Genomic DNA, 27,705 nt, shown 5'->3' on the forward strand with positions numbered 1-27,705 from the left:
CCCCCTCATCCCCAGGGAAACACCCCCATCCCCAGGGAATCCCCCCCATACCCAGGGGAACACCCCCATCCCCAAGAAACCCCCATCCCCAGGGAACCCCCCCATCCCCAGGGTAACCCCAATCCCCAGGGGGAATCACCCCCATTCCCACGAAAACCCCCCATCCCCAGGGAACACCCCATCCCCAGGGTAACCCCCCGCATCCCCAGGGGAAATCAGCCACATTCCCACGGACACCCCACATCCCCAAGGGAAACACCCCATCCCGAGGGAAATCACCCCCATCTACAGGGGAAACCCCCTCCCCCCATCCTAGGGCAACTGCCCACCCCAAGGGGAACACCCTCAGTACGTCGGCTCTGACTGGCCCTGTTAGAATATTTCAGTCTGACCCCACCTCCCAACATTTGAAACTTGAGAGAATCCACGCCCCTGAGTGAAACCCTCTCCCCCCACAGGACACTCCTACCATCCCCTGGAGCAGCCGGGTGAGTCTCCCACAACACTCTGTCTGAGGTGAGTCTATGCTCCTCTAGGTAGGGAGACCCAAAACACAGACATACATCATTCCAGGAATGGTCTTACCACAGGGAGATGACCGAAGATGTCAATGTAAATCCCCTGGCAGTGCAGGACAGATAAACATCTGTCTTCCACAATTCTTGTTGGAGTGGGCACTGTGCGATATTTACAGTGTATCAGAGACAGTTACAGTGAGGTGTTTATATGGGAGTGAGGGGTATACCACAGTGTGTGATATCAGTGATTACTGAGTGTATCAGAGACAGTTACAGTGAGGTGTTTATATGGGAGTGAGGGGTATATCACAGTGTGGGATATCAGTGATTACTGAGTGTATCATAGACAGTGACAGTGAGGTGTTTATATGGGAGTGTGGGGTATATCACAGTGTGGGATATCAGTGATTACTGAGTGTGTCAGAGACAGTGACAGTGAGGTGTTTATATGGGAGTGAGGGGTATATCACAGTGTGGGATATCAGAGATTACTGAGTGTATCAGAGACAGTTACAGTGAGGTGTTTATATGGGAGTGAGGGGTATATCACAGTGTGGGATATCAGTGATTACTGAGTGTATCAGAGACAGTGACAGTGAGGTGTTTATATGGGAGTGTGGGGTATATCACAGTGTGGGATATCAGTGATTACTGAGTGTGTCAGAGACAGTGACAGTGAGGTGTTTATATGGGAGTGAGGGGTATATCACAGTGTGGGATATCAGTGATTACTGAGTGTATCAGAGACAGTTACAGTGAGGTGTTTATATGGGAGTGTGGTGTATATCACAGTGTGTGATATCAGTGATTACTGAGTGTATCAGAGACAGTGACAGTGAGGTGTTTATATGGGAGTGAGGGGTATACCACAGTGTGTGATATCAGTGATTACTGAGTGTATCAGAGACAGTGACAGTGAGGTGTTTATATGGGAGTGAGGGGTATATCACAGTGTCTGATATCAGTGATTACTGAGTGTATCAGAGACAGTTACAGTGAGGTGTTGAGATGGGAGTGTGGGGTATATCACAGTGTGGGATATCAGTGATTACAGAGTGTGTCAGAGACAGTTACTGTGAGGTGTTTATATGGGAGTGAGGGGTATATCACAGTGTGTGATATCAGTGATTACTGAGTGTATCAGAGACAGTGACAGTGAGGTGTTTAATATGGGAGTGTGGGGTATATCACAGTGTGGGATATCAGTGATTACTGAGTGTATCAGAGACAGTGACAGTGAGGTGTTTATATGGGAGTGAGGGGGATATCACAGTGTGTGATATCAGTGATTACTGAGTGTATCAGAGACAGTGACAGTGAGGTGTTTATATGGGAGTGTGGGGTATATCACAGTGTGGGATATCAGTGATTACTGAGTGTGTCAGAGACAGTTACAGTGAGGTGTTTATATGGGAGTGTGGGGTATATCACAGTGTGGGATATCAGTGATTACTGAGTGTATCAGGGACAGTTACAGTGAGGTGTTTATATGGGAGTGAGGGGTATATCACAGTGTGGGATATCAGTGATTACTGAGTGTATCAGAGACAGTTACAGTGAGGTGTTTATATGGGAGTGAGGGGTATATCACAGTGTGTGATATCAGTGATTACTGAGTGTATCAGAGACTGTGACAGTGAGGTGTTTATATGGGAGTGAGGGGTATATCACAGTGTGGAGTATCAGTGATTACAGAGTGTATCAGAGACAGTTACAGTGAGGTGTTTATATGTGAGTGTGGGGTATATCACAGTGTGGGATATCAGTGATTACTGAGTGTATCAGAGACAGTGACAGTGAGGTGTTTATATGGGAGTGAGGGGTATATCATAGTGTGGGATATCAGTGATTACAGAGTGTATCAGAGACAGTTACAGTGAGGTGTTTAATATGAGAGTGAGGGGTATATCACAGTGTGGAATATCAGTGATTACAGAGTGTGTCAGAGACAGTTACAGTGAGGTGTTTATATGGGAGTGTGGGGTATATCACAGTGTGGAATACCAGTGATTACAGAGTGTGTCAGAGACAGTTAGTGAGGTGTTTATATGGGAGTGAGGGGTATACCACAGTGTGGGATATCAGTGATTACTGAGTGTATCAGAGACAGTGACAGTGAGGTGTTTATATGGGAGTGAGGGGTATATCACAGTGTGTGATATCAGTGATTACAGAGTGTGTCAGAGACAGTGACAGTGAGGTGTTTATATGGGAGTGTGGGGTATATCACAGTGTGGGATATCAGTGATTACTGAGTGTATCAGAGACAGTTACAGTGAGGTGTTTATATGGGAGTGAGGGGTATATCACAGTGTGGGTTATCAGTGATTACAGAGTGTATCAGAGACAGTGACAGTGAGGTGTTTGTATGGGAATGAGGGGTATACCACAGAGTGGGATATCAGTGATTACTGAGTGTGTCAGAGACAATGACAGTGATGTCTTTAATATGGGAGTGAGGGGAATACCACAGTGTGGGATATCAGTGATTACTGAGTGTATCAGAGACAGTCACAGTGAGGTGTTTATATGGGAGTGAGGGGTATATTACAGTGTGGGATATCAGTGATTACAGAGTGTGTCAGAGACAGTGACAATGAGGTGTTTATATGGGAGTGTGGGGTATATCACAGTGTGGGATATCAGTGATTACAGAGTGTGTCAGAGACAGTGACAGTGAGGTGTTATATGGGAGTGAGGGGTATACCACAGTGTAGGATATCAGTGATTACTGAGTGTATCAGAGACAGTCACAGTGAGGTGTTTATACGGGAGTGAGGGGTATATCACAGTGTGGGATATCAATGATTACAGAGTGTGTCAGAGACAGTGACAATGAGGTGTTATATGGGAGTGAGGGGTATACCACAGTGTAGGATATCAGTGATTACTGAGTGTATCAGAGACAGTCACAGTGAGGTGTTTATACGGGAGTGAGGGGTATTTCACAGTGTGGGATATCAGTGATTACAGAGTGTGTCAGAGACAGTTACAGTGAGGTGTTTAATATAAGAGTGAGGGGTATATCACAGTGTGGGATATCAGTGATTACAGAGTGTGTCAGAGACAGTTACTGTGAGGTATTTAATATGAGAGTGAGGGGTATATCACAGTGTGGGATATCAGTGATTACTGAGTGTATCAGGGACAGTTTCAGTGAGGTGTTTATATGGGAGTGAGGGGTATATCACAGTGTGGGATATCAGTGATTACAGAGTGTATCAGAGATAGTTACAGTGAGGTGTTTAATATGAGAGCGAGGGATATTTCACTGTGTGGGATATCAGTGATTACAGAGTGTATCAGAGACAGTGACAGTGAGGTGTTTATATGGGAGTGAGGGGTATATCACAGTGTGTGATATCAGTGATTACTGAGTGTATCAGAGACAGTGACAGTGAGGTGTTTATATGGGAGTGAGGGGTATATCACAGTGTGGAGTATCAGTGATTACTGAGTGTGTCAGAGACAGTGACAGTGAGGAGTTTAATATGAGAGTGAGGGGTATATCACAGTGTGTGATATCAGTGATTACTGAGTGTATCAGAGACAGTGACAGTGAGGTGTTTATATGGGAGTGAGGGGTATATCACAGTGTGTGATATCAGTGATTACAGAGTGTATCAGAGACAGTGACAGTGAGGTGTTTATATGGGAGTGTGGGGTATATCACAGTGTGTGATATCAGTGATTACAGAGTGTATCAGAGACAGTGACAGTGAGGTGTTTAATATGGGAGTGAGGGGTATATCCATGTGTGATATCAGTGATTACAGAGTGTATCAGAGACAGTGACAGTGAGGTGTTTATATGGGAGTGAGGGGTATATCACAGTGTGGGATATCAGTGATTACTGAGTGTATCATAGACAGTGACAGTGAGGTGTTTATATGGGAGTGAGGGGTAAATCACAGTGTGTGATATCAGTGATTACAGAGGGTATCAGAGACAGTGACAGTGAGGTGTTTATATGGGAGTGAGGGGTATACCACAGTGTGGGATATCAGTGATTACAGAGTGTATCAGAGACAGTTACAGTGAGGTGTTTAATATGAGAGCGAGGGATATATCACAGTGTGGGATATCAGTGATTACTGAGTGTATCAGAGACAGTGACTGTGAAGTTTTTGTATGGGAGTGAGGGTATATCACAGTGTGAAAGCATCTGCAGTCCTCACTTTCTCCTATACCACAGTGTAGGATATCAGTGATTACAGAGTGTATCAGAGACAGTTACAGTGGGATGTTTAATATGAGAGTGAGGGGTATATCACAGTGTGGGATATCAGTGATTACAGAGTGCGTCAGACAGAGTGACAGTGAGGTCTTTATATGGGAGTGAGGGGAATACCACAGTGTGGGATATCAATGATTACTGAGTGTATCAGAGACAGTTCCAGTGAGGTGTTTAATATGAGATTGTGGGGTATACCACAGTGTGGAGTATCAGTGATTAGTGAGTGTGTCAGACACAGTGACAGTGAGGTGTTTAATATGGGATTGTGGGGTATACCACAGTGTGGAATATCAGTGGTTACTGAGTGTATCAGAGACTGTGACAGTGAGGTGTTTATATGGGAGTGAGGGGTATACCACAGTGTAGGATATCAGTGATTACAGAGTGTATCAGAGACAGTTACTGTGAGGTGTTTAATATGAGAGCGAGGGATATATCACAGTGTGGGATATCAGTGATTACTGAGTGTATCAGAGACAGTGACAGTGAGGTGTTTATATGGGAGTGAGGGGTACATCACAGTGTGGGATATCAGTGATTACAGAGTGTATCAGGGACAGTTTCAGTGAGGTGTTTATATGGGAGTGAGGGATATATCACAGTGTGTGATATCAGTGATTACAGAGTGTATCAGAGACAGTTACAGTGAGGGGTTTAATATGAGAGCGAGGGATATATCACAGTGTGGGATATCAGTGATTACTGAGTGTATCAGAGACAGTTAGAGTGAGGTGTTTATATGGGAGTGAGGGGTATATCACAGTGTAGGATATCAGTGATTACAGAGTGTGTCAGAGACAGTGACAGTGAGGTGTTTACTATGGGATTGTGGGGTAAACCACAGTTTGGAATATCAGTGATTACTGAGTGTATCAGAGACAGTGACAGTGAGGTGTTTATATGGGAGGGAGGGATATATCACAGTGTGGAGTATCAGTGATTACTGAGTGTATCAGAGACAGTGACAGTGAGGTGTTTAATGTGGGATTGTGGGGTATACCACAGTGTGGAATATCAGTGATTACTGAGTGTATCAGAGACAGTGACAGTGAGGTGTATATATGGGAGTGAGGGGTATATCACAGTGTGTGATATCAGTGATTACAGAGTGTGTCAGAGACAGTGACAGTGAGGTGTTTATATGGGAGTGTGGGGTATATCACAGTGTGGAATATCAGTGATTACTGAGTGTATCAGAGACAGTTACAGTGAGGTGTTTATATGGGAGTGAGGGGTATATCACAGTGTGGAGTATCAGTGATTACAGAGTGTGTCAGAGACAGTTACAGTGAGGTGTTTATATGGGAGTGAGGGGTATATCACAGTGTGTGATATCAGTGATTACTGAGTGTATCAGAGACAGTGACAGTGAGGTGTTTATATGGGAGTGAGGGGTATATCACAATGTGTGATATCAGTGATTACAGAGTGTATCAGAGACAGTTACAGTGAGGTGTTTATATGGGAGTGAGGGGTATATCAATGTGTGATATCAGTGATTACAGAGTGTATCAGAGACAGTTACAGTGAGGTGTTTATATGGGAGTGAGGGGTTTACCACAGTGTGTGATACCAGTGATTACTGAGTGTATCAGAGACAGTGACAGTGAGGTGTTTATATGGGAGTGTGGGGTATATCACAGTGTGGGATAACAGTGATTACTGAGTGTATCAGAGACAGTTACAGTGAGGTGTTTATATGGGAGTGAGGGGTATACCACAGTGTGGAATATCAGTGATTACTGAGTGTATCAGAGACAGTGACAGTTAGGTGTTTATATGGGAGTGAGGGGTATACCACAGAGAGGAATATCAGTGATTACTGAGTGTGTCAGAGACAGTGACAGTGAGGTGTTTATATGGGAGTGTGGGGTATATCACAGTGTGGAATATCAGTGATTACTGAGTGTATCAGAGACAGTGACAGTTAGGTGTTTATATGGGAGGGAGGGGTATATCACAGTGTGGGATATCAGTGATTACTGAGTGTATCAGAGACAGTGACAGTTAGGTGTTTATATGGGAGTGAGGGGTATATCACAGTGTGGGATATCAGTGATTACTGAGTGTATCAGAGACAGTTACAGTGAGGTGTTTATATGAGAGTGAGGGGTATACCACAGTGTGGAGTATCAGTGATTACTGAGTGTGTCAGAGACAGTTACAGTGAGGTGTTTAATATGGGAGTGAGGGGTATATCACAGTGTGGGATATCAGTGATTACTGAGTGTGTCAGAGACAGTTACAGTGAGGTGTTTAATATGGGAGTGAGGGGTATATCGCAGTGTGTGATATCAGTGATTACAGAGTGTATCAGAGACAGTGACAGTGAGGTGTTTATATGGGAGGGAGGGATATATCACAGTGTGTGATATCAGTGATTACTGAGTGTATCAGAGACAGTTACAGTGAGGTGTTTATATGGGAGTGAGGGGTATATCACAGTGTGTGATATCAGTGATTATAGAGTGTATCAGAGACAGTGACAGTGAGGTGTTTATATGGGAGGGAGGGGTATATCACAGTGTGTGATATCAGTGATTACAGAGTGTATCAGAGACAGTTACAGTGAGGTGTTTATATGGGAGTGAGGGGTATATCACAGTGTGTGATATCAGTGATTACAGAGTGTATCAGAGACAGTGACAGTGAGGTGTTTATATGGGAGGGAGGGGTATATCACAGTGTGTGATATCAGTGATTACTGAGTGTGTCAGAGACAGTTTCAGTGAGGTGTTTATATGGGAGTGAGGGTATATCACAGTGTGGGATATCAGTGATTACTGAGTGTATCAGAGACAGTTAGAGTGAGGTGTTTATATGGGAGTGAGGGGTATACCACAGTGTGGAATATCAGTGATTACAGAGTGTATCAGAGACAGTGACAGTGAGGTGTTTATATGGGAGTGAGGGGTATATCACAGTGTGTGATATCAGTGATTACTGAGTGTATCAGAGACAGTTACAGTGAGGTGTTTATATGGGAGTGAGGGGTATATCTATGTTTGATATCAGTGATTACAGAGTGTATCAGAGACAGTGACAGTTAGGTGTTTATATGGGAGTGAGGGGTATATCAATGTGTGATATCAGTGATTACAGAGTGTATCAGAGACAGTTACAGTGAGGTGTTTATATGGGAGTGAGGGTATACCACAGTGTGGAATATCAGTGATTACAGAGGGTATCAGAGACAGTGACAGTGAGGTGTTTATATGGGAGTGAGGGGTATATCTATGTGTGATATCAGTGATTACAGAGTGTATCAGAGACAGTTACAGTGAGATGTCTATATGGGAGTGAGGGTATACCACAGTGAGGAATATCAGTGATTACAGAGTGTATCAGAGACAGTGACAGTGAGGTGTTTATATGGGAGTGAGGGGTATATCTATGTGTGATATCAGTGATTACAGAGTGTATCAGAGACAGTTACAGTTAGGTGTTTATATGGGAGTGTGGGGTATATCACAGTGTGTGATATCAGTGATTACTGAGTGTATCAGAGACAGTGACAGTTAGGTCTTTATATGGGAGTGAGGGGTTTATCACAGTGTGTGATATCAGTGATTACTGAGTGTGTCAGAGACAGTGACAGTGAGGTGTTTATATGGGAGTGTGGGGTATATCACAGTGTGGGGTATCAGTGATTACTGAGTGTATCAGAGACTGTGACAGTGAGGTGTTTATATGGGAGTGAGGGGTATATCACAGTGTGTGATATCAGTGATTACAGAGTGTATCAGAGACAGTGACAGTGAGGTGTTTAATATGGGAGTGAGGGGTATACCACAGTGTGGGATATCAGTGATTACAGAGTGTATCAGAGACAGTGACAGTGAGGTGTTTATATGGGAGTGAGGGGTATATCACAGTGTGTGATATCAGTGATTACTGAGTGTATCAGAGACAGTTACAGTGAGGTGTTTATATGGGAGTGAGGGGTATATCACAGTGTGTGATATCAGTGATTACTAAGTGTATCAGAGACTGTGACAGTGAGGTGTTTATATGGGAGTGAGGGGTATACCACAGTGTGGGATATCAGTGATTACAGAGTGTATCAGAGACAGTTACAGTGTGGTGTTTAATATGAGAGCGAGGGATATATCACAGTGTGGGATATCAGTGATTACTGAGTGTATCAGAGACAGTGACTGTGAAGTTTTTGTATGGGAGTGAGGGTATATCACAGTGTGAAAGCGTCTGCAGTCCTCACTTTCTCCTATACCACAGTGTAGGATATCAGTGATTACAGAGTGTATCAGAGACAGGTACAGTGGGATGTTTAATATGAGAGTGAGGGGTATATCACAGTGTGGGATATCAGTGATTACAGAGTGCGTCAGACAGAGTGACAGTGAGGTCTTTATATGGGAGTGAGGGGAATACCACAGTGTGGGATATCAATGATTACTGAGTGTATCAGAGACAGTTACAGTGAGGTGTTTAATATGGGATTGTGGGGTATACCACAGTGTGGAGTATCAGTGATTAGTGAGTGTGTCAGACACAGTGACAGTGAGGTGTTTAATATGGGAGTGTGGGGTATATCACAGTGTGGAATATCAGTGATTAGTGAGTGTGTCAGACACAGTGACAGTGAGGTGTTTAATATGGGATTGTGGGGTATACCACAGTGTGGAATATCAGTGGTTACTGAGTGTATCAGAGACTGTGACAGTGAGGTGTTTATATGGGAGTGAGGGGTATACCACAGTGTAGGATGTCAGTGATTACAGAGTGTATCACAGAAAGTTACTGTGAGGTGTTTAATATGAGAGCGAGGGATATATCACAGTGTGGGATATCAGTGATTACTGAGTGTATCAGAGACAGTGACAGTGAGGTGTTTATATGGGAGTGAGGGGTACATCATAGTGTGGGATATCAGTGATTACAGAGTGTATCAGGGACAGTTTCAGTGAGGTGTTTATATGGGAGTGAGGGATATATCACAGTGTGTGATATCAGTGATTACAGAGTGTATCAGAGACAGTTACAGTGATGTGTTTAATATGAGAGCGAGGGATATATCACAGTGTGGGATATCAGTGATTACTGAGTGTATCAGAGACAGTTAGAGTGAGGTGTTTATATGGGAGTGAGGGGTATATCACAGTGTAGGATATCAGTGATTACAGAGTGTGTCAGAGACAGTGACAGTGAGGTGTTTACTATGGGATTGTGGGGTATACCACAGTTTGGAATATCAGTGATTACTGAGTGTATCAGAGACAGTGACAGTGAGGTGTTTAATATGGGAGTGAGGGGTATATCACAGTGTGTGATATCAGTGATTACTGAGTGTATCAGAGACAGTTACAGTGAGGTGTTTATATGGGAGTGAGGGGTATATCACAGTGTGTGATATCAGTGATTACAGAGTTTATCAGAGACAGTGACAGTGAGGTGTTTATATGGGAGTGAGGGGTATATCAATGTGTGATATCAGTGATTACAGAGTGTATCAGAGACAGTTACAGTGAGGTGTTTATATGGGAGTGAGGGTATTCCACAGTGTGGAATATCAGTGATTACAGAGTGTATCAGAGACAGTGACAGTGAGGTGTTTATATGGGAGTGAGGGGTATATCTATGTGTGATATCAGTGATTACAGAGTGTATCAGAGACAGTTACAGTGAGATGTCTATATGGGAGTGAGGGTATACCACAGTGAGGAATATCAGTGATTACAGAGTGTATCAGAGACAGTGACAGTGAGGTGTTTATATGGGAGTGAGGGGTATATCTATGTGTGATATCAGTGATTACAGAGTGTATCAGAGACAGTTACAGTTAGGTGTTTATATGGGAGTGTGGGGTATATCACAGTGTGGGGTATCAATGATTACAGAGTGTATCAGAGACAGTTACAGTGAGGTGTTTATGTGGGAGTGAGGGGTATATCACAGTGTGTGATATCAGTGATTACTGAGTCTATCAGAGACAGTGACAGTTAGGTGTTTATATGGGAGTGTGGGGTATATCACAGTGTGGGATATCAGTGATTACTGAGTGTATCAGAGACTGTGACAGTGAGGTGTTTATATGGGACTGAGGGGTATTTCACAGTGTGTGATATCAGTGATTACAGAGTGTATCAGAGACAGTGACAGTGAGGTGTTTAATATGGGAGTGATGGGTATACCACAGTGTGGGATATCAGTGATTACTGAGTGTATCAGAGACAGTGACAGTGAGGTGTTTATATGGGAGTGAGGGGTATATCACAGTGTGTGATATCAGTGATTACTGAGTGTATCAGAGACAGTGACAGTGAGGTGTTTATATGGGAGTGAGGGGTATATCACAGTGTGTGATATCAGTGATTACTGAGTGTATCAGAGACTGTGACAGTGAGGTGTTTATATGGGAGTGAGGGGTATACCACAGTGTGGGATATCAGTGATTACAGAGTGTATCAGAGACAGTTACAGTGTGGTGTTTAATATGAGAGCGAGGGATATATCACAGTGTGGGATATCAGTGATTACTGAGTGTATCAGAGACAGTGACTGTGAAGTTTTTGTATGGGAGTGAGGGTATATCACAGTGTGAAAGCATCTGCAGTCCTCACTTTCTCCTATACCACAGTGTAGGATATCAGTGATTACAGAGTGTATCAGAGACAGTTACAGTGGGATGTTTAATATGAGAGTGAGGGGTATATCACAGTGTGGGATATCAGTGATTACAGAGTGCGTCAGACAGAGTGACAGTGAGGTCTTTATATGGGAGTGAGGGGAATACCACAGTGTGGGATATCAATGATTACTGAGTGTATCAGAGACAGTTACAGTGAGGTGTTTAATATGGGATTGTGGGGTATACCACAGTGTGGAGTATCAGTGATTAGTGAGTGTGTCAGACACAGTGACAGTGAGGTGTTTAATATGGGATTGTGGGGTATACCACAGTGTGGAATATCAGTGGTTACTGAGTGTATCAGAGACTGTGACAGTGAGGTGTTTATATGGGAGTGAGGGGTATACCACAGTGTAGGATGTCAGTGATTCCAGAGTGTATCAGAGACAGTTACTGTGAGGTGTTTAATATGAGAGCGAGGGATATATCACAGTGTGGGATATCAGTGATTACTGAGAGTATCAGAGACAGTGACAGTGAGGTGTTTATATGGGAGTGAGGGGTACATCACAGTGTGGGATATCAGTGATTACAGAGTGTATCAGGGACAGTTTCAGTGAGGTGTTTATATGGGAGTGAGGGATATATCACAGTGTGTGATATCAGTGATTACAGAGTGTATCAGAGACAGTTACAGTGATGTGTTTAATATGAGAGCGAGGGATATATCACAGTGTGGGATATCAGTGATTACTGAGTGTATCAGAGACAGTTCGAGTGAGGTGTTTATATGGGAGTGAGGGGTATATCACAGTGTAGGATATCAGTGATTACAGAGTGTGTCAGAGACAGTGACAGTGAGGTGTTTACTATGGGATTGTGGGGTATACCACAGTTTGGAATATCAGTGATTACTGAGTGTATCAGAGACAGTGACAGTGAGGTGTTTATATGGGAGTGAGGGGTATATCACAGTGTGGAGTATCAGTGATTACTGAGTGTATCAGAGACAGTGACAGTGAGGTGTTTAATATGGGATTGTGGGGTATACCACAGTGTGGAATATCAGTGATTACTGAGTGTATCAGAGACAGTGACAGTGAGGTGTTTATATGGGAGTGAGGGGTATATCACAGTGTGTGATATCAGTGATTACAGAGTGTGTCAGAGACAGTGACAGTGAGGTGTTTATATGGGAGTGTGGGGTATATCACAGTGTGGAATATCAGTGATTACTGAGTGTATCAGAGACAGTTACAGTGAGGTGTTTATATGGGAGTGAGGGGTATATCACAGTGTGGAGTATCAGTGATTACAGAGTGTGTCAGAGACAGTTACAGTGAGGTGTTTATATGGGAGTGAGGGGTATATCACAGTGTGTGATATCAGTGATTACAGAGTGTATCAGAGACAGTGACAGTGAGGTGTTTATATGGGAGTGAGGGGTATATCACAATGTGTGATATCAGTGATTACAGAGTGTATCAGACACAGTTACAGTGAGGTGTTTATATGGGAGTGAGGGGTATATCAATGTGTGATATCAGTGATTACAGAGTGTATCAGAGACAGTTACAGTGAGGTGTTTATATGGGAGTGAGGGGTTTATCACAGTGTGTGATATCAGTGATTACTGAGTGTATCAGAGACAGTGACAGTGAGGTGTTTATATGGGAGTGTGGGGTATATCACAGTGTGGGATAACAGTGATTACTGAGTGTATCAGAGACAGTTACAGTGAGGTGTTTATATGGGAGTGAGGGGTATACCACAGTGTGAAATATCAGTGATTACTGAGTGTATCAGAGACAGTGACAGTTAGGTGTTTATATGGGAGTGAGGGGTATACCACAGTGTGGAATATCAGTGATTACTGAGTGTGTCAGAGACAGTGACAGTGAGGTGTTTATATGGGAGTGTGGGGTATATCACAGTGTGGAATATCAGTGATTACTGAGTGTATCAGAGACAGTGACAGTTAGGTGTTTATATGGGAGGGAGGGGTATATCACAGTGTGGGATATCAGTCATTACTGAGTGTATCAGAGACAGTGACAGTTAGGTGTTTATATGGGAGTGAGGGGTATATCACAGTGTGGGATATCAGTGATTACTGAGTGTATCAGAGACAGTTACAGTGAGGTGTTTATATGAGAGTGAGGGGTATACCACAGTGTGGAGTATCAGTGATTACTGAGTGTGTCAGAGACAGTTACAGTGAGGTGTTTAATATGGGAGTGAGGGGTATATCACAGTGTGGGATATCAGTGATTACTGAGTGTGTCAGAGACAGTTACAGTGAGGTGTTTAATATGGGAGTGAGGGGTATATCACAGTGTGTGATATCAGTGATTACAGAGTGTATCAGAGACAGTGACAGTGAGGTGTTTATATGGGAGGGAGGGATATATCACAGTGTGTGATATCAGTGATTACTGAGTGTATCAGAGACAGTTACAGTGAGGTGTTTATATGGGAGTGAGGGGTATATCACAGTGTGTGATATCAGTGATTATAGAGTGTATCAGAGACAGTGACAGTGAGGTGTTTAATATGGGAGTGAGGGGTATATCACAGTGTGTGATATCAGTGATTAAGAGTGTATCAGAGACAGTGACAGTGAGGTGTTTATATGGGAGGGAGGGTTATATCACAGTGTGGGATATCAGTGATTACTGAGTGTATCAGAGACAGTTAGAGTGAGGTGTTTATATGGGAGGGAGGGGTATACCACAGTGTGGAATATCAGTGATTACAGAGTGTATCAGAGACAGTGACAGTGAGGTGTTTATATGGGAGTGAGGGGTATATCACAGTGTGTGATATCAGTGATTACTGAGTGTATCAGAGACAGTTACAGTGAGGTGTTTATATGGGAGTGAGGGGTATATCTATGTGTGATATCAGTGATTACAGAGTGTATCAGAGACAGTGACAGTTAGGTGTTTATATGGGAGTGAGGGGTATATCAATGTGTGATATCAGTGATTACAGAGTGTATCAGAGACTGTTACAGTGAGGTGTTTATATGGGAGTGAGGGTATACCACAGTGTGGAATATCAGTGATTACAGAGTGTATCAGAGACAGTGACAGTGAGGTGTTTATATGGGAGTGAGGGGTATATCTATGTGTGATATCAGTGATTACAGAGTGTATCAGAGACAGTTACAGTGAGATGTCTATATGGGAGTGAGGGTATACCACAGTGAGGAATATCAGTGATTACAGAGTGTATCAGAGACAGTGACAGTGAGGTGTTTATATGGGAGTGAGGGGTATATCTATGTGTGATATCAGTGATTACAGAGTGTATCAGAGACAGTTACAGTTAGGTGTTTATATGGGAGTGTGGGGTATATCACAGTGTGGGGTATCAATGATTACAGAGTGTATCAGAGACAGTTACAGTGAGGTGTTTATGTGGGAGTGAGTGGTATATCACAGTGTGTGATATCAGTGATTACTGAGTGTATCAGAGACAGTGACAGTTAGGTCTTTATATGGGAGTGAGGGGTTTATCACAGTGTGTGATATCAGTGATTACTGAGTGTGTCAGAGACAGTGACAGTGAGGTGTTTATATGGGAGTGTGGGGTATATCACAGTGTGGGATATCAGTGATTACAGAGTGTATCAGACACTGTGACAGTGAGGTGTTTATATGGGAGTGAGGGGTATATCACAGTGTGTGATATCAGTGATTACAGAGTGTATCAGAGACAGTGACAGTGAGGTGTTGATATGGGAGTGAGGGGTATACCACAGTGTGGGATATCAGTGATTACTGAGTGTATCAGAGACAGTGACAGTGAGGTGTTTATATGGGAGTGAGGGGTATATCACAGTGTGTGATATCAGTGATTACTGAGTGTATCAGAGACAGTTACAGTGAGGTGTTTATATGGGAGTGAGGGGTATATCACAGTGTGTGATATCAGTGATTACTGAGTGTATCAGAGACTGTGACAGTGAGGTGTTTATATGGGAGTGAAGGTATACCACAGTGTGGAATATCAGTGATTACTGAGTGTATCAGAGACAGTGACAGTTAGGTGTTTATATGGGAGTGAGGGGTATATCACAGTGTGGGATATCAGTGATTACAGAGTGTATCAGAGACTGTGACAGTGAGGTGTTTAAATGGGAGTGAGGGGTATACCACAGTGTGGAGTATCAGTGATTACTGAGTGTATCAGAGACTGTGACAGTGAGGTGTTTATATAGGAGTGAGGGGTATATCATAGTGTGGGATATCAGTGATTACAGAGTGTGTCAGAGACAGTTACAATGAGGTGTTTATATGGGAGTGAGGGGTATACCACAGTGTGGGATATCAGTGATTACTGAGTGTATCAGAGACAGTTACTGTGAGGTGTTTAATATGAGAGTAAGGGGTATATCACAGTGTGGGATATCAGTGATTACTGAGTGTATCAGAGACAGTTACAGTGAGGTGTGTATATGGGAGTGAGGGGTATATCACAGTGTGGGATATCAGTGATTACTGAGTGTATCAGAGACTGTGACAGTGAGGTGTTTATATAGGAGTGAGGGGTATATCATAGTGTGGGATATCAGTGATTACAGAGTGTGTCAGAGACAGTTACAATGAGGTGTTTATATGGGAGTGAGGGGTATACCACAGTGTGGGATATCAGTGATTACTGAGTGTATCAGAGACAGTTACTGTGAGGTGTTTAATATGAGAGTAAGGGGTATATCACAGTGTGGGATATCAGTGATTACTGAGTGTATCAGAGACAGTTACAGTGAGGTGTTTATATGGGAGTGAGGGGTATATCACAGTGTGGGATATCAGTGATTACTGAGTGTATCAGAGACAGTTACAGTGAGGTGTTTATATGGGAGTGTGGGGTATATCACAGTGTGTGATATCAGTGATTACTGAGTGTATCTGAGACTGTGACAGTGAGGTGTTTATATGGGAGTGAGGGGTATATCACAGTGTGGGATATTAGTGATTACTGAGTGTGTCAGAGACAGTTACAGTGAGGTGTTTATATGGGAGTGAGGGGTATACCACATTGTGGAGTATCAGTGATTACAGAGTGTGTCAGAGACAGTGACAGTGAGGTGTTTATATGGGAGTGTGGGGTATATCACAGTGTGGAATATCAGTGATTACAGAGTGTATCAGAGACTGTGACAGTGAGGTGTTTATATGGGAGTGAGGGGTATATCACAGTGTGTGATATCAGTGATTACAGAGTGTATCAGAGACAGTTACTGTGTGGTGTTTATATGAGAGTGAGGGGTATACCACAGTGTGGAGTATCAGTGATTACTGAGTGTGTCAGAGACAGTTACAGTGAGGTGTTTAATATGGAAGTGAGGGGTATATCACATTGTGGGATATCAGTGATTTCTGAGTGTGTCAGAGGCAGTTACAGTGAGGTGTTTAATATGGGAGTGAGGGGTATATCACAGTGTGGGATATCAGTGATTACAGAGTGTATCAGAGACAGTGACAGTGAGGTGTTTATATGGGAGGGAGGGATATATCACAGTGTGTGATATCAGTGATTACTGAGTGTATCAGAGACAGTTACAGTGAGGTGTTTATATGGGAGTGAGGGGTATATCACAGTGTGTGATATCAGTGATTATAGAGTGTATCAGAGACAGTGACAGTGAGGTGTTTAATATGGGAGTGAGGGGTATATCACAGTGTGTGATATCAGTGATTACTGAGTGTATCAGAGACAGTTACAGTGAGGTGTTTATATGGGAGTGAGGGGTATATCACAGTGTGTGATATCAGTGATTACAGAGTGTATCAGAGACAGTGACAGTGAGGTGTTTATATGGGAGGGAGGGGTATATCACAGTGTGTGATATCAGTGATTACAGAGTGTATCAGAGACAGTGACAGTGAGGTGTTTATATGGGAGTGAGGGTTATATCACAGTGTGGGATATCAGTGATTACTGAGTGTATCAGAGACAGTTAGAGTGAGGTGTTTATATGGGAGTGAGGGGTATACCACAGTGTGGAATATCAGTGATTACAGAGTGTATCAGAGACAGTGACAGTGAGGTGTTTATATGGGAGTGAGGGGTATATCACAGTGTGTGATATCAGTGATTACTGAGTGTATCAGAGACAGTTACAGTGAGGTGTTTATATGGGAGTGAGGGGTATATCTATGTGTGATATCAGTGATTACAGAGTGTATCAGAGACAGTGACAGTTAGGTGTTTATATGGGAGTGAGGGGTATATCAATGTGTGATATCAGTGATTACAGAGTGTATCAGAGACAGTTACAGTTAGGTATTTATATGGGAGTGAGGGTATTCCACAGTGAGGAATATCAGTGATTACAGAGTGTATCAGAGACAGTGACAGTGAGGTGTTTATATGGGAGTGAGGGGTATATCTATGTGTGATATCAGTGATTACAGAGTGTATCAGAGACAGTTACAGTTAGGTGTTTATATGGGAGTGTGGGGTATATCACAGTGTGGGGTATCAATGATTACAGAGTGTATCAGAGACTGTTACAGTGAGGTGTTTATGTGGGAGTGAGTGGTATATCACAGTGTGTGATATCAGTGATTACTGAGTGTATCAGAGACAGTGACAGTGAGGTGTTTATATGGGAGTGAGGGGTATATCACAGTGTGGGATATCAGTGATTACTGAGTGTGTCAGAGACAGTGACAGTGAGGTGTTTATATGGGAGTGTGGGGTATATCACAGTGTGGGATATCAGTGATTACTGAGTGTATCAGAGACTGTGACAGTGAGGTGTTTATATGGGAGTGAGGGGTATATCACAGTGTGTGATATCAGTGATTACTGAGTGTATCAGAGGCAGTTACAGTGAGGTGTTTATATGGGAGTGAGGGGTATATCACAGTGTGGAGTATCAGTGATTACTGAGTGTATCAGAGGCAGTTACAGTGAAGTATTGTATATGGGAGTGAGGAGTTCATTTCAGAGTGGGACTTGAGTGATTAAAGTTGTGTTCATTTGTTACACAGCCCTGTGAGGATCTTTTTCATTGAACCTCGTGTCTACTTGGATTTTGACGTTGTCTGCAACAGCACTGACTTTGAGGTAACTCAGTGCTGTCCTTGTGGATTGGGATCTGTTCTCTTCGCTTGTTAGTCCTATGTCTGGCTGACTTTGGAAGTTGTTTGATTGGAAATTCCTGGCTGTGTGAACTGTCCACTCTTCTGCCCAGGACAGGCCTCTGCCTTCCTGTCCTTACCCTGTAGCATTTCTGTGTGTCTCTCCCCTTCACTTTGTCATCTCTTGTTAGACATATTGTGTGGTGTGGGGATGGTCTGTTGGTCCCATCTTTTCTGTACTGGCCCTCCCAGCACTCAAACTTGGTCCCAATCTTTAGCACTGACCCTGTGCACCTTGGGCTGTGTTGTAAGCCCCTCCAGTTTCCCTAGCACGCCCTTTTTGAGATACACACTGTGTTGTTACTGTCCACAGATCTCAGAGCCCCTGATCCCAGCTCCTTGTTCACTCACTGGAGCGTGGGTGTACAACAGGGTGATGAGTGGCCAGCACAGGTATCTCCTGGACCCAGAGAAACCTGACGCTGCTCTCTTGTTAGGGAGAGAGAGGGAGGGGAAGGGGGGGACAAGAGAGGGAGAGGGGGAGAGAGGGAGAGAGGCGGAGAGAGGGAGAGGGGGAGAGTGAGTAAGCGAGGGAGAGGTGTTGTGAGAGAGGGAGAGGGGAAGAGAGGGAGGGGGAGAGAGAGCCTAGAGGGGGAGAGAGGAAGAGGGAGAGAGAGAGGGACAGGAGGAATGTGGGTAAGAGAGGGAGTGGGGGAGAAAGGGAGAGGTGGAGAGGCAGTAAGAGAGGGAGAGGTGTTGTGAGAGAGGGAGAGGGGAAGAGAGGGAGGGGGAGAGAGAGCCTAGAGGGGGAGAGAGGAAGAGGGAGAGAGAGAGGGAGAAGAGGAATGTGGGTAAGAGAGTGAGAGGGGGAGAAAGGGAGAGGTGGAGAGGCAGTAAGAGAGGGAGAGGTGGAGATGGGTAGTGAGAGAGAGGTGGAGAGGAGGGAAGAGTGGGAGGCAGAAAGGTAGATGGGTATAAAGAGAGAGAGAATGAGCAGGCGGGAGGGGGGAGACAGGGAGAGGGAGAGAGGGAGCGAAAGGGAAAGGGAAAGTGGGAGAGTGGGAGGGGAAGAAAGAGAGAGGGAGGGAGATAAGGAGGAAAAGAGTGGGCTGAGAGAGGGAGAAAGGGAAGGACAGTGGGACGGGAAAGAGAGTGGGAGGGAGATAGAGAGGGAAGAAGGGAGGCACAGAGGGAGTGAGAGAGGGAGAGGAAGGGAGAGGAGAAGGGAGAGGGGGAAGGACAGAGGTGGGGAGGGAGATAAATTGGGTGGTAGAGAATGTGGGAGGAAAACAGGGAGGGAGAGAGGGAGAGGGAGAGAGGGAGAGGGAGACCAAGATAGAACTGGGTTGGAGATGTTGGGGAATTTAACTCCAGTGTCACCATATGCCTCAGGTGATGGGGTTAGTTTGAGAAGGTGGGAACTCCATGGTTACTGGGAGCTGGTTAGCTCAGTCGGTTGGATGATCTTTGTTGATGAAGGGTTGACGCTGTCAGCTGGGTGGATTCAGTTCCAGCTGGGATCGCCATGATGGACCCTTTTACTCCACCTCCAGCCCCTCAGGTGACCCTCATGATGACCCTCAGGTTCAAGCCACCTCCCCCTCACCACTGCCCCCACTCTCTCTGTAATGGGACTATGTAACTCTGAGCTACATTCTCATCTTCCTCAATGACTAGCTCTCCCTGAGTGTGTTTTATTGAGCTGTCTCTGTCTGTCTGTAAGTGTTTTCTGTGGAGACTGATTGGGATTGCACCTCACATTTCTCTCACTACTCCCACCCCCTCAGGCCCGTTTCTATAACCAGACGTTCTGGGTAGGCACCTCCCTCAGTGGATTCAGAGACAGCAAACGACGCCTCGCAGCCTATACTCAAGGGCAGAACGCTGACGGTAGGTGAAGTAGGGACACAGCGTGGGTTGGGGCATCTGCTCCAGAGAGAACCAGCACCTCCTGCAGGCTGCTTAGTGTATGACCCTCCAGGGAAGGGAGCTTAGTGAGAACTGACTGGAGCAGCAGTACCCTTTGAGGGGGGAGAGCTATATTACACCCTTGTGATATACAGGAGGGTTATATCCACATAGGTGATATACTGGAGGGTTATATCCCTGTGTGTTATACACAGGAGAGTTATATCCCTGTGTGTGATATACAGGAGGATTATATCCCAATGTGTGATATACAGGAGGATTATATCCCAATGTATGATATACAGGAGGGTTATATCCGAGTGCGTGATATACAGGAGGGCACTATCCCAGTGTGTGATATACAGGAGGATAATATCACAGTGTGTGATATACAGGAGGGCACTATCTCAGTGTGTGAAGCCCCCCTCTCTCTGGAATGTGGACTCAAAACAGCAAAGGAGACCCACAAGGTCTGACCTGAGTAACAAACTTGTCGGCTGGTACCCAGGAGAGTGCCCACCTCCAGGAAGGTTATATCCCAGTGTGTGATATACAGGAGGGTTATATCCGAGTGTGTGATATACAGGAGGGCACTATCCCAGTGTGTGATATACAGGAGGGCACAATCCCAGTGTGTGATATACAGGAAGGTTATATCCCAGTGTGTGATATACAGGAGGATTATATCCCAATGTTTGATATACAGGAGGGTTATATCCCAGTGTGTGATATACAGGAGGATTATATCCCAATGTGTGATATACAGGAGGGTTATATCACAGTGTGTGATCCACAGGAGGGTTATGTCCCAGTGAGAGATACACAGGATAGTTATATCCCAATATGTGATGTACAGGAGGGTAATACCACAGTGTGTGATATACAGGAGGGTTATATGCAAGTGTGTGATATACTGGGGGGTTATGTCCCAGTGTGTGATATACAGGAGGGTGAGATCACAGTGTGTGAAACACAGCAGTGTTATACCCCAGTGAGGGTTATATCCCAGTGCTTCAGGGTTATATCCCAGTGTGAGATACAGAGGATTATATCCCAGTGAAAGATACACAGGATAGTTATATCCCAATGTATGTGATATGTAGGATAGTTATTTCCCAATGTATGATCCACAGGAAGGTTATATCCCAGTGTGAGATACAGAGGATTATATCCCAGTGAAAGATACACAGGATAGTTATATCCCAATGTATGTGATATGTAGGATAGTTATTTCCAAATGTATGATCCACAGGAAGGTTATATCCCAGTGTGTGATACACAGAGGATTATATCCCAGTGAAAGATACACAGGATAGTTATATCCCAATGTGTGATGTATAGGAGGGTAATATCACAGTGTGAGATAACGCAGCAGGTCAGGCAGCATCCAGGGAACAGGAGAATCAATGTTTCGGGCATAAGCCCTTCTTCCTGAAACATCGATTCCCCTGCTCCTTGGATGCTGCCTGACCTGCTGCGCTGTTCCAGCAACACATTTTCAGCTCTGATCTCCAGCATCTGCAGACCTCACTTTCTCCTCACAGTGTGAGATATACTGGAGGGTTATATCATAGTGTGTGATATACAGGAGGGTTATATCACAGTGTGTGAAACACAGCAGTGTTATACCCCAGTGAGGGTTATATCCCAGTGCTTCAGGGTTATATCCCAGTGTGAGATACAGAGGATTATATCCCAGTGAAAGATACACAGGATAGTTATATCCCAATGTATGTGATATGTAGGATAGTTATTTCCCAATGTATGATCCACAGGAAGGTTATATCCCAGTGTGAGATACAGAGGATTATATCCCAGTGAAAGATACACAGGATAGTTATATCCCAATGTATGTGATATGTAGGATAGTTATTTCCAAATGTATGATCCACAGGAAGGTTATATCCCAGTGTGTGATACACAGAGGATTATATCCCAGTGAAAGATACACAGGATAGTTATATCCCAATGTGTGATGTATAGGAGGGTAATATCACAGTGTGAGATAACGCAGCAGGTCAGGCAGCATCCAGGGAACAGGAGAATCAATGTTTCGGGCATAAGCCCTTCTTCCTGAAACATCGATTCCCCTGCTCCTTGGATGCTGCCTGACCTGCTGCGCTGTTCCAGCAACACATTTTCAGCTCTGATCTCCAGCATCTGCAGACCTCACTTTCTCCTCACAGTGTGAGATATACTGGAGGGTTATATCATAGTGTGTGATATACAGGAGGGTTATATCACAGTGTGTGATACACAGGAAGGTTATATCCCAGTGTGTGATATTATAGGAGGGTTATATCCCAATGTGTGTTATACAGGAGCGAATTATCCAAGTGTGTGACATACAGGAGGGTTACATACAATTGTGTAATATACAGGAGGGTTTTATCCCAGTGCTGGAGGTACATGAGGGTTATATCCCAGTGTGTGATATTCAGGAGTTAATATCAAATATGTGATATACAGAAGGGTTATATACCAGTTACACAGGAGGGTAATATCGCAGTGTGTGATATACAGGAGGGCACTATCACAGTGTGTGATATACAGGAGGGCACTATCACAGTGTGTGATATACAGGAGGGCACTATCACAGTGTGTGATATACAGGAGCGTTATATCACAGTGTGTGACATACAGGAGGGTAATATCCCGGTGTGTGATATACAGGAACATAATATCTTAGTGTGTGATATACAGGAGGGCACTATCCCAGTGTGTGATGCACAGGAGGGCACTATCACAGTGTGTGATATACAGGAGCGCACTATCACAGTGTGTGATATACAGGAGGGTACTATCCCAGTGTGTGATGCACAGGAGGGCACTATCACAGTGTGTGATATACAGGAGCGCACTATCACAGTGTGTGATATACAGGAGGGCACTATCCCAGTGTGTGATGCACAGGAGGGCACTATCACAGTCTGTGATATAAAGGAGGGTAATATCCCAGTGTGTGATATACAGGAGGGCACTATCCCAGTGTGTGATATACAGGAGGGCACTATCACAGTGTGCGATATACAGGAGGGCACTATCCCAGTGTGTGATATACAGGAGGGCACCGTCCCAGTATGTGATATACAGGTGGGTAATATCACAGTGTGTGATATACAGGAGAGTTACATCCCAATGTGTGATATACAGGAGGGTACTATCACAGTGTGTGATATACAGGAGGGTAATATCCCAGTGTGTGATATACAGGAGAGCACTATCACAGTGTGCGATATACAGGAGGGCACTATCAGAGTGTGTGATATACAGGAGGGTAATATCCCAGTGTGTGATATACAGGAGGGCACTATCACAGTGTGTGATATACAGGAGGGTACTATCCCAGTGTGTAATATACAGGAGGGCACTATCACAGTGTGTGATGTACAGGAGGGTAATATCCCAGTGTGTGATACCCAGAAGGGTACTACCCCAGTGTGTGATATACAGGAGGGCACTATCCTAGTGTGCGATATACAGGAGGGCACTATCAGAGTGTGTGATACACAGAAGGGCACTATCCCAGTGTGTGATATACAGGAGGGCACTATCACAGTGTGTGATATACAGGAGGGTAATATCCCAGTTTGTGATACACAGGAGGGTACTATCCCAGTGTGTGATGTACAGGAGGGCCCTATCCCAGTGTGTGATATACAGAAGGGCACTATCCCAGTGTGTGATATCCAGGAGGGCACTATCACAGTGTGTGATATACAGGAGGGCACTATCCCAGTGTGTGATATACAGGAGGGCACTATCCCAGTGTGGGATATACAGGAGGGCACTATCACAGTGTGTGATATACAGGAGGGTAATATCCCAGTGTGTGATACACAGAAGTGCACTATCCCAGTGTGTGATATACAGGAGGGCACAATCCCAGTGTGTGATATACAGGAAGGTTATATCCCAGTGTGTGATATACAGGAGGATTACATCCCAGTGTGTGATATACAGGAGGGCGCTATCCCAGTGTGTGATATACAGGAGGGTTATATCACAGTGTGTGATGTACAGGAGGGAAATATCCCAGTGTGTGATACACAGAAGTGCACTATCCCAGTGTGTGATATACAGGAGGGCACAATCCCAGTGTGTGATATACAGGAAGGTTATATCCCAGTGTGTGATATACAGGAGGATTTTATCCCAGTGTGTGATATACAGGAGGGTAATATCCCAATGTGTGATATACAGGAGGGCACTATCAGAGGAGGGTGATATACAGGAGGGTAATATCCCAGTGTGTGATATACAGGAGGGCATTATCCCAGTGTGTGATATACAGGAGGGTAATATCACAGTGTGCGATATACAGGAGGGGAATATCCCAGTGTGTGATATACAGGAGGTTAATATAACAGTGTGTGATATACAGGAGGGTTACATCCCAGTGTGTGATATACAGGAGGTTAATATCTCAGTGTGTGATATACAGGAGGGCACAATCCCAGTGTGTGATATACAGGACAGTAACATCCCAGTGTGTGATATACAGGAGGGAAATATCACAGTGTGTGATATACAGGAGGGTAATATCACAGTGTGTGATATACAGGAGGGTAATATCACAGTGTGTGATATACAGGAGGGTAATATCACAGTGTGTGATATACAGGGGGGTAATATCCCAGTGTGTGATATACAGAAGGGTAATATAACAGTGTGTGATATACAGGAGGGTTACATCCCAGTGTGTGATATACAGGAGGGTAATATCACAGTGTGTGATATACAGGGGGGTAATATCCCAGTGTGTGATATACAGAAGGGTAATATAACAGTGTGTGATATACAGGAGGGTAATATCACAGTGTGTGATATACAGGGGGGTAATATCCCAGTGTGTAATATACAGAAGGGTAATATAACAGTGTGTGATATACAGGAGGTTAATATCCCAGTGTGTGATACACAGGAGGTTATATCCCAGTGTGTGATATATAGGAGGGTAATATCCCAGTGTGTGATATACAGGAGGGCACAATCCCAGTGTGTGATATACAGGAGGGCACTATCCCTGTGTGTGATATACAGGAGGGTAATATCCCAGTGTGTGATACACAGGAGGGTACTATCCCAGTGTGTGATATACAGGAGGACACTATCACAGTGTGTGATATACAGGTGGGCACTATCCCAGTGTGTGATACGCAGGAGGGTACTATCACAGTGTGTGATATACAGGAGGGTAATATCCCAGTGTGTATACACAGGAGGGCACTATGCCAGTGTGTGATATACAGGAGGGCAGTATCACAGTGTGTGATATACTGGAGGGCACTATCACAGTGTGTGATAGACAGGAGGGCAGTATCACAGTGTGTGATATACAGGAGGGTAATATTCCAGTGTGTGATACACAGGAGGGCACTATCCCAGTGTGTGATATACAGGAGGGCAGTATCACAGTGTGTGATATACAGCAGGGCACTATTACAGTGTGTGATGTACAGGAGGGTAATATCCCAGTGTGTGATACATAGGAGCGCACTATCACAGTGTGTGATATACAGGAGGGTAATATCCCAGTGTGTGATATACAGGAGGGTAATATCCCAGTGTGTGATATACAGGAGGGCACTATCCCAGTGTGTGATATACAGGAGGGCACTATCACAGTGTGTGATACACAGGAGGGTACTATCCCAGTGTGCAATATACCGGAGGGCACTATCAAAGTGTGTGATGTACAGGAGGGTAATATCCCAGTGTGTGATAGACAGGAGGGCACTATCACAGTGTGTGATACACAGGAGGGTAATATCCCAGTCTGTGATGTACAGGAGGGCACTATCCCAGCGTGTGATATACAGGAGGGCACTATCACAGTGTGTGATGTACACGAGGGTAATATCCCAGTGTGTGATACACAGAGGGGCACTATCCCAGTGTGTGATATACAGGAGGGCACAATCCCAGTGTGTGATATACAGGAGGGCACTATCACAGTGTGTGATATACAGGAGGGTAATATCCAAGTGTGTGATGTACAGGAGGGCACTATCCCAGTGTGTGATATACAGAAGGGCACTATCACAGTGTGTGATATACAGGAGGACACTATCCCAGTGTGTAATATACAGGAGGGTAATATCACAGTGTGCGATATACAGGAGGGCACTATCACAGTGTGTGATGTACAGGAGGGCACTATCCCAGTGTGTGATATACAGGAGGGTAATATCACCGTATGTGATATACAGGAGAGTTACATCCCAGTGTGTGAGATACAGGAGGGTAATATCCCAGTGTGTGATATACAGGAGCGTACTATCCCAGTGTGTGATATCCAGGAGGGCACTATCCCAGCGTGTGATATACAGGAGGGCACTATCCCAGTGTGTGATATACAGGAGGGTACTATCCCAGTGTGTGATATACAGGAGGGCACTGTCACAGTGTGTGATACACAGGAGGGCACTATCCCAGTGTGGGATATACAGGAGGGCACTATCACAGTGTGTGATGTACAGGAGGGTAATATCCCAGTGTGTGATACACAGAAGTGCACTATCCCAGTGTGTGATATACAGGAGGGCACAATCCCAGTGTGTGATATACAGGAAGGTTATATCCCAGCGTGTGATATACAGGAGGTTTACATCCCAGTGTGTGATATACAGGAGGGCACTATCCCAGTGTGGGATATACAGGAGGGCACTATCACAGTGTGTGATGTACAGGAGGGAAATATCCCAGTGTGTGATACACAGAAGTGCACTATCCCAGTGTGTGATATACAGGAGGGCACAATCCCAGTGTGTGATATACAGGAAGGTTATATCCCAGTGTGTGATATACAGGAGGATTATATCCCAGTGTGTGATATACAGGAGGGTAATATCCCAATGTGTGATATACAGGAGGGCACTATCAGAGGAGGGTGATATACAGGAGGGTAATATCCCAGTGTGTGATATACAGGAGGGCATTATCCCAGTGTGTGATATACAGGAGGGTAATATCACAGTGTGCGATATACAGGAGGGTAATATCCCAGTGTGTGATATACAGGAGGTTAATATAACAGTGTGTGATATACAGGAGGGTTACATCCCAGTGTGTGATATACAGGAGGTTAATATCACAGTGTGTGATATACAGGAGGGCACAATCCCAGTGTGTGATATACAGGACAGTAACATCCCAGTGTGTGATATACAGGAGGGAAATATCACAGTGTGTGATATACAGGAGGGTAATATCACAGTGTGTGATATACAGGAGGGTAATATCACAGTGTGTGATATACAGGAGGGTAATATCACAGTGTGTGATATACAGGGGGGTAATATCCCAGTGTGTGATATACAGAAGGGTAATATAACAGTGTGTGATATACAGGAG

At 44.4% G+C, this 27,705-nt stretch overlaps 1 protein-coding gene across 2 annotated transcripts in view; it reads left to right on the forward strand.

The window, feature by feature from the left end:
• The window catches only part of LOC122548191 (uncharacterized), a 91,863-nt gene that overhangs the window by 10,001 nt on the left and 54,157 nt on the right, over positions 1–27,705 (forward strand). For both annotated transcript variants that reach the window (XM_087978806.1, XM_087978807.1), the window contains exons 4-5: positions 18,352–18,427; positions 20,229–20,331. In XM_087978806.1, coding sequence (XP_087834932.1) covers positions 18,352–18,427; positions 20,229–20,331 — 179 coding nt within the window. The remainder of the gene's footprint in view (positions 1–18,351; positions 18,428–20,228; positions 20,332–27,705) is intronic.

This window comes from Chiloscyllium plagiosum, unplaced genomic scaffold (genome assembly GCF_037043375.1).
Source record: "Chiloscyllium plagiosum isolate Xiang-an unplaced genomic scaffold, Cpla_swu_hap1 HiC_scaffold_35, whole genome shotgun sequence".
Classification (NCBI taxonomy): Eukaryota; Metazoa; Chordata; class Chondrichthyes; order Orectolobiformes; family Hemiscylliidae; genus Chiloscyllium; species Chiloscyllium plagiosum.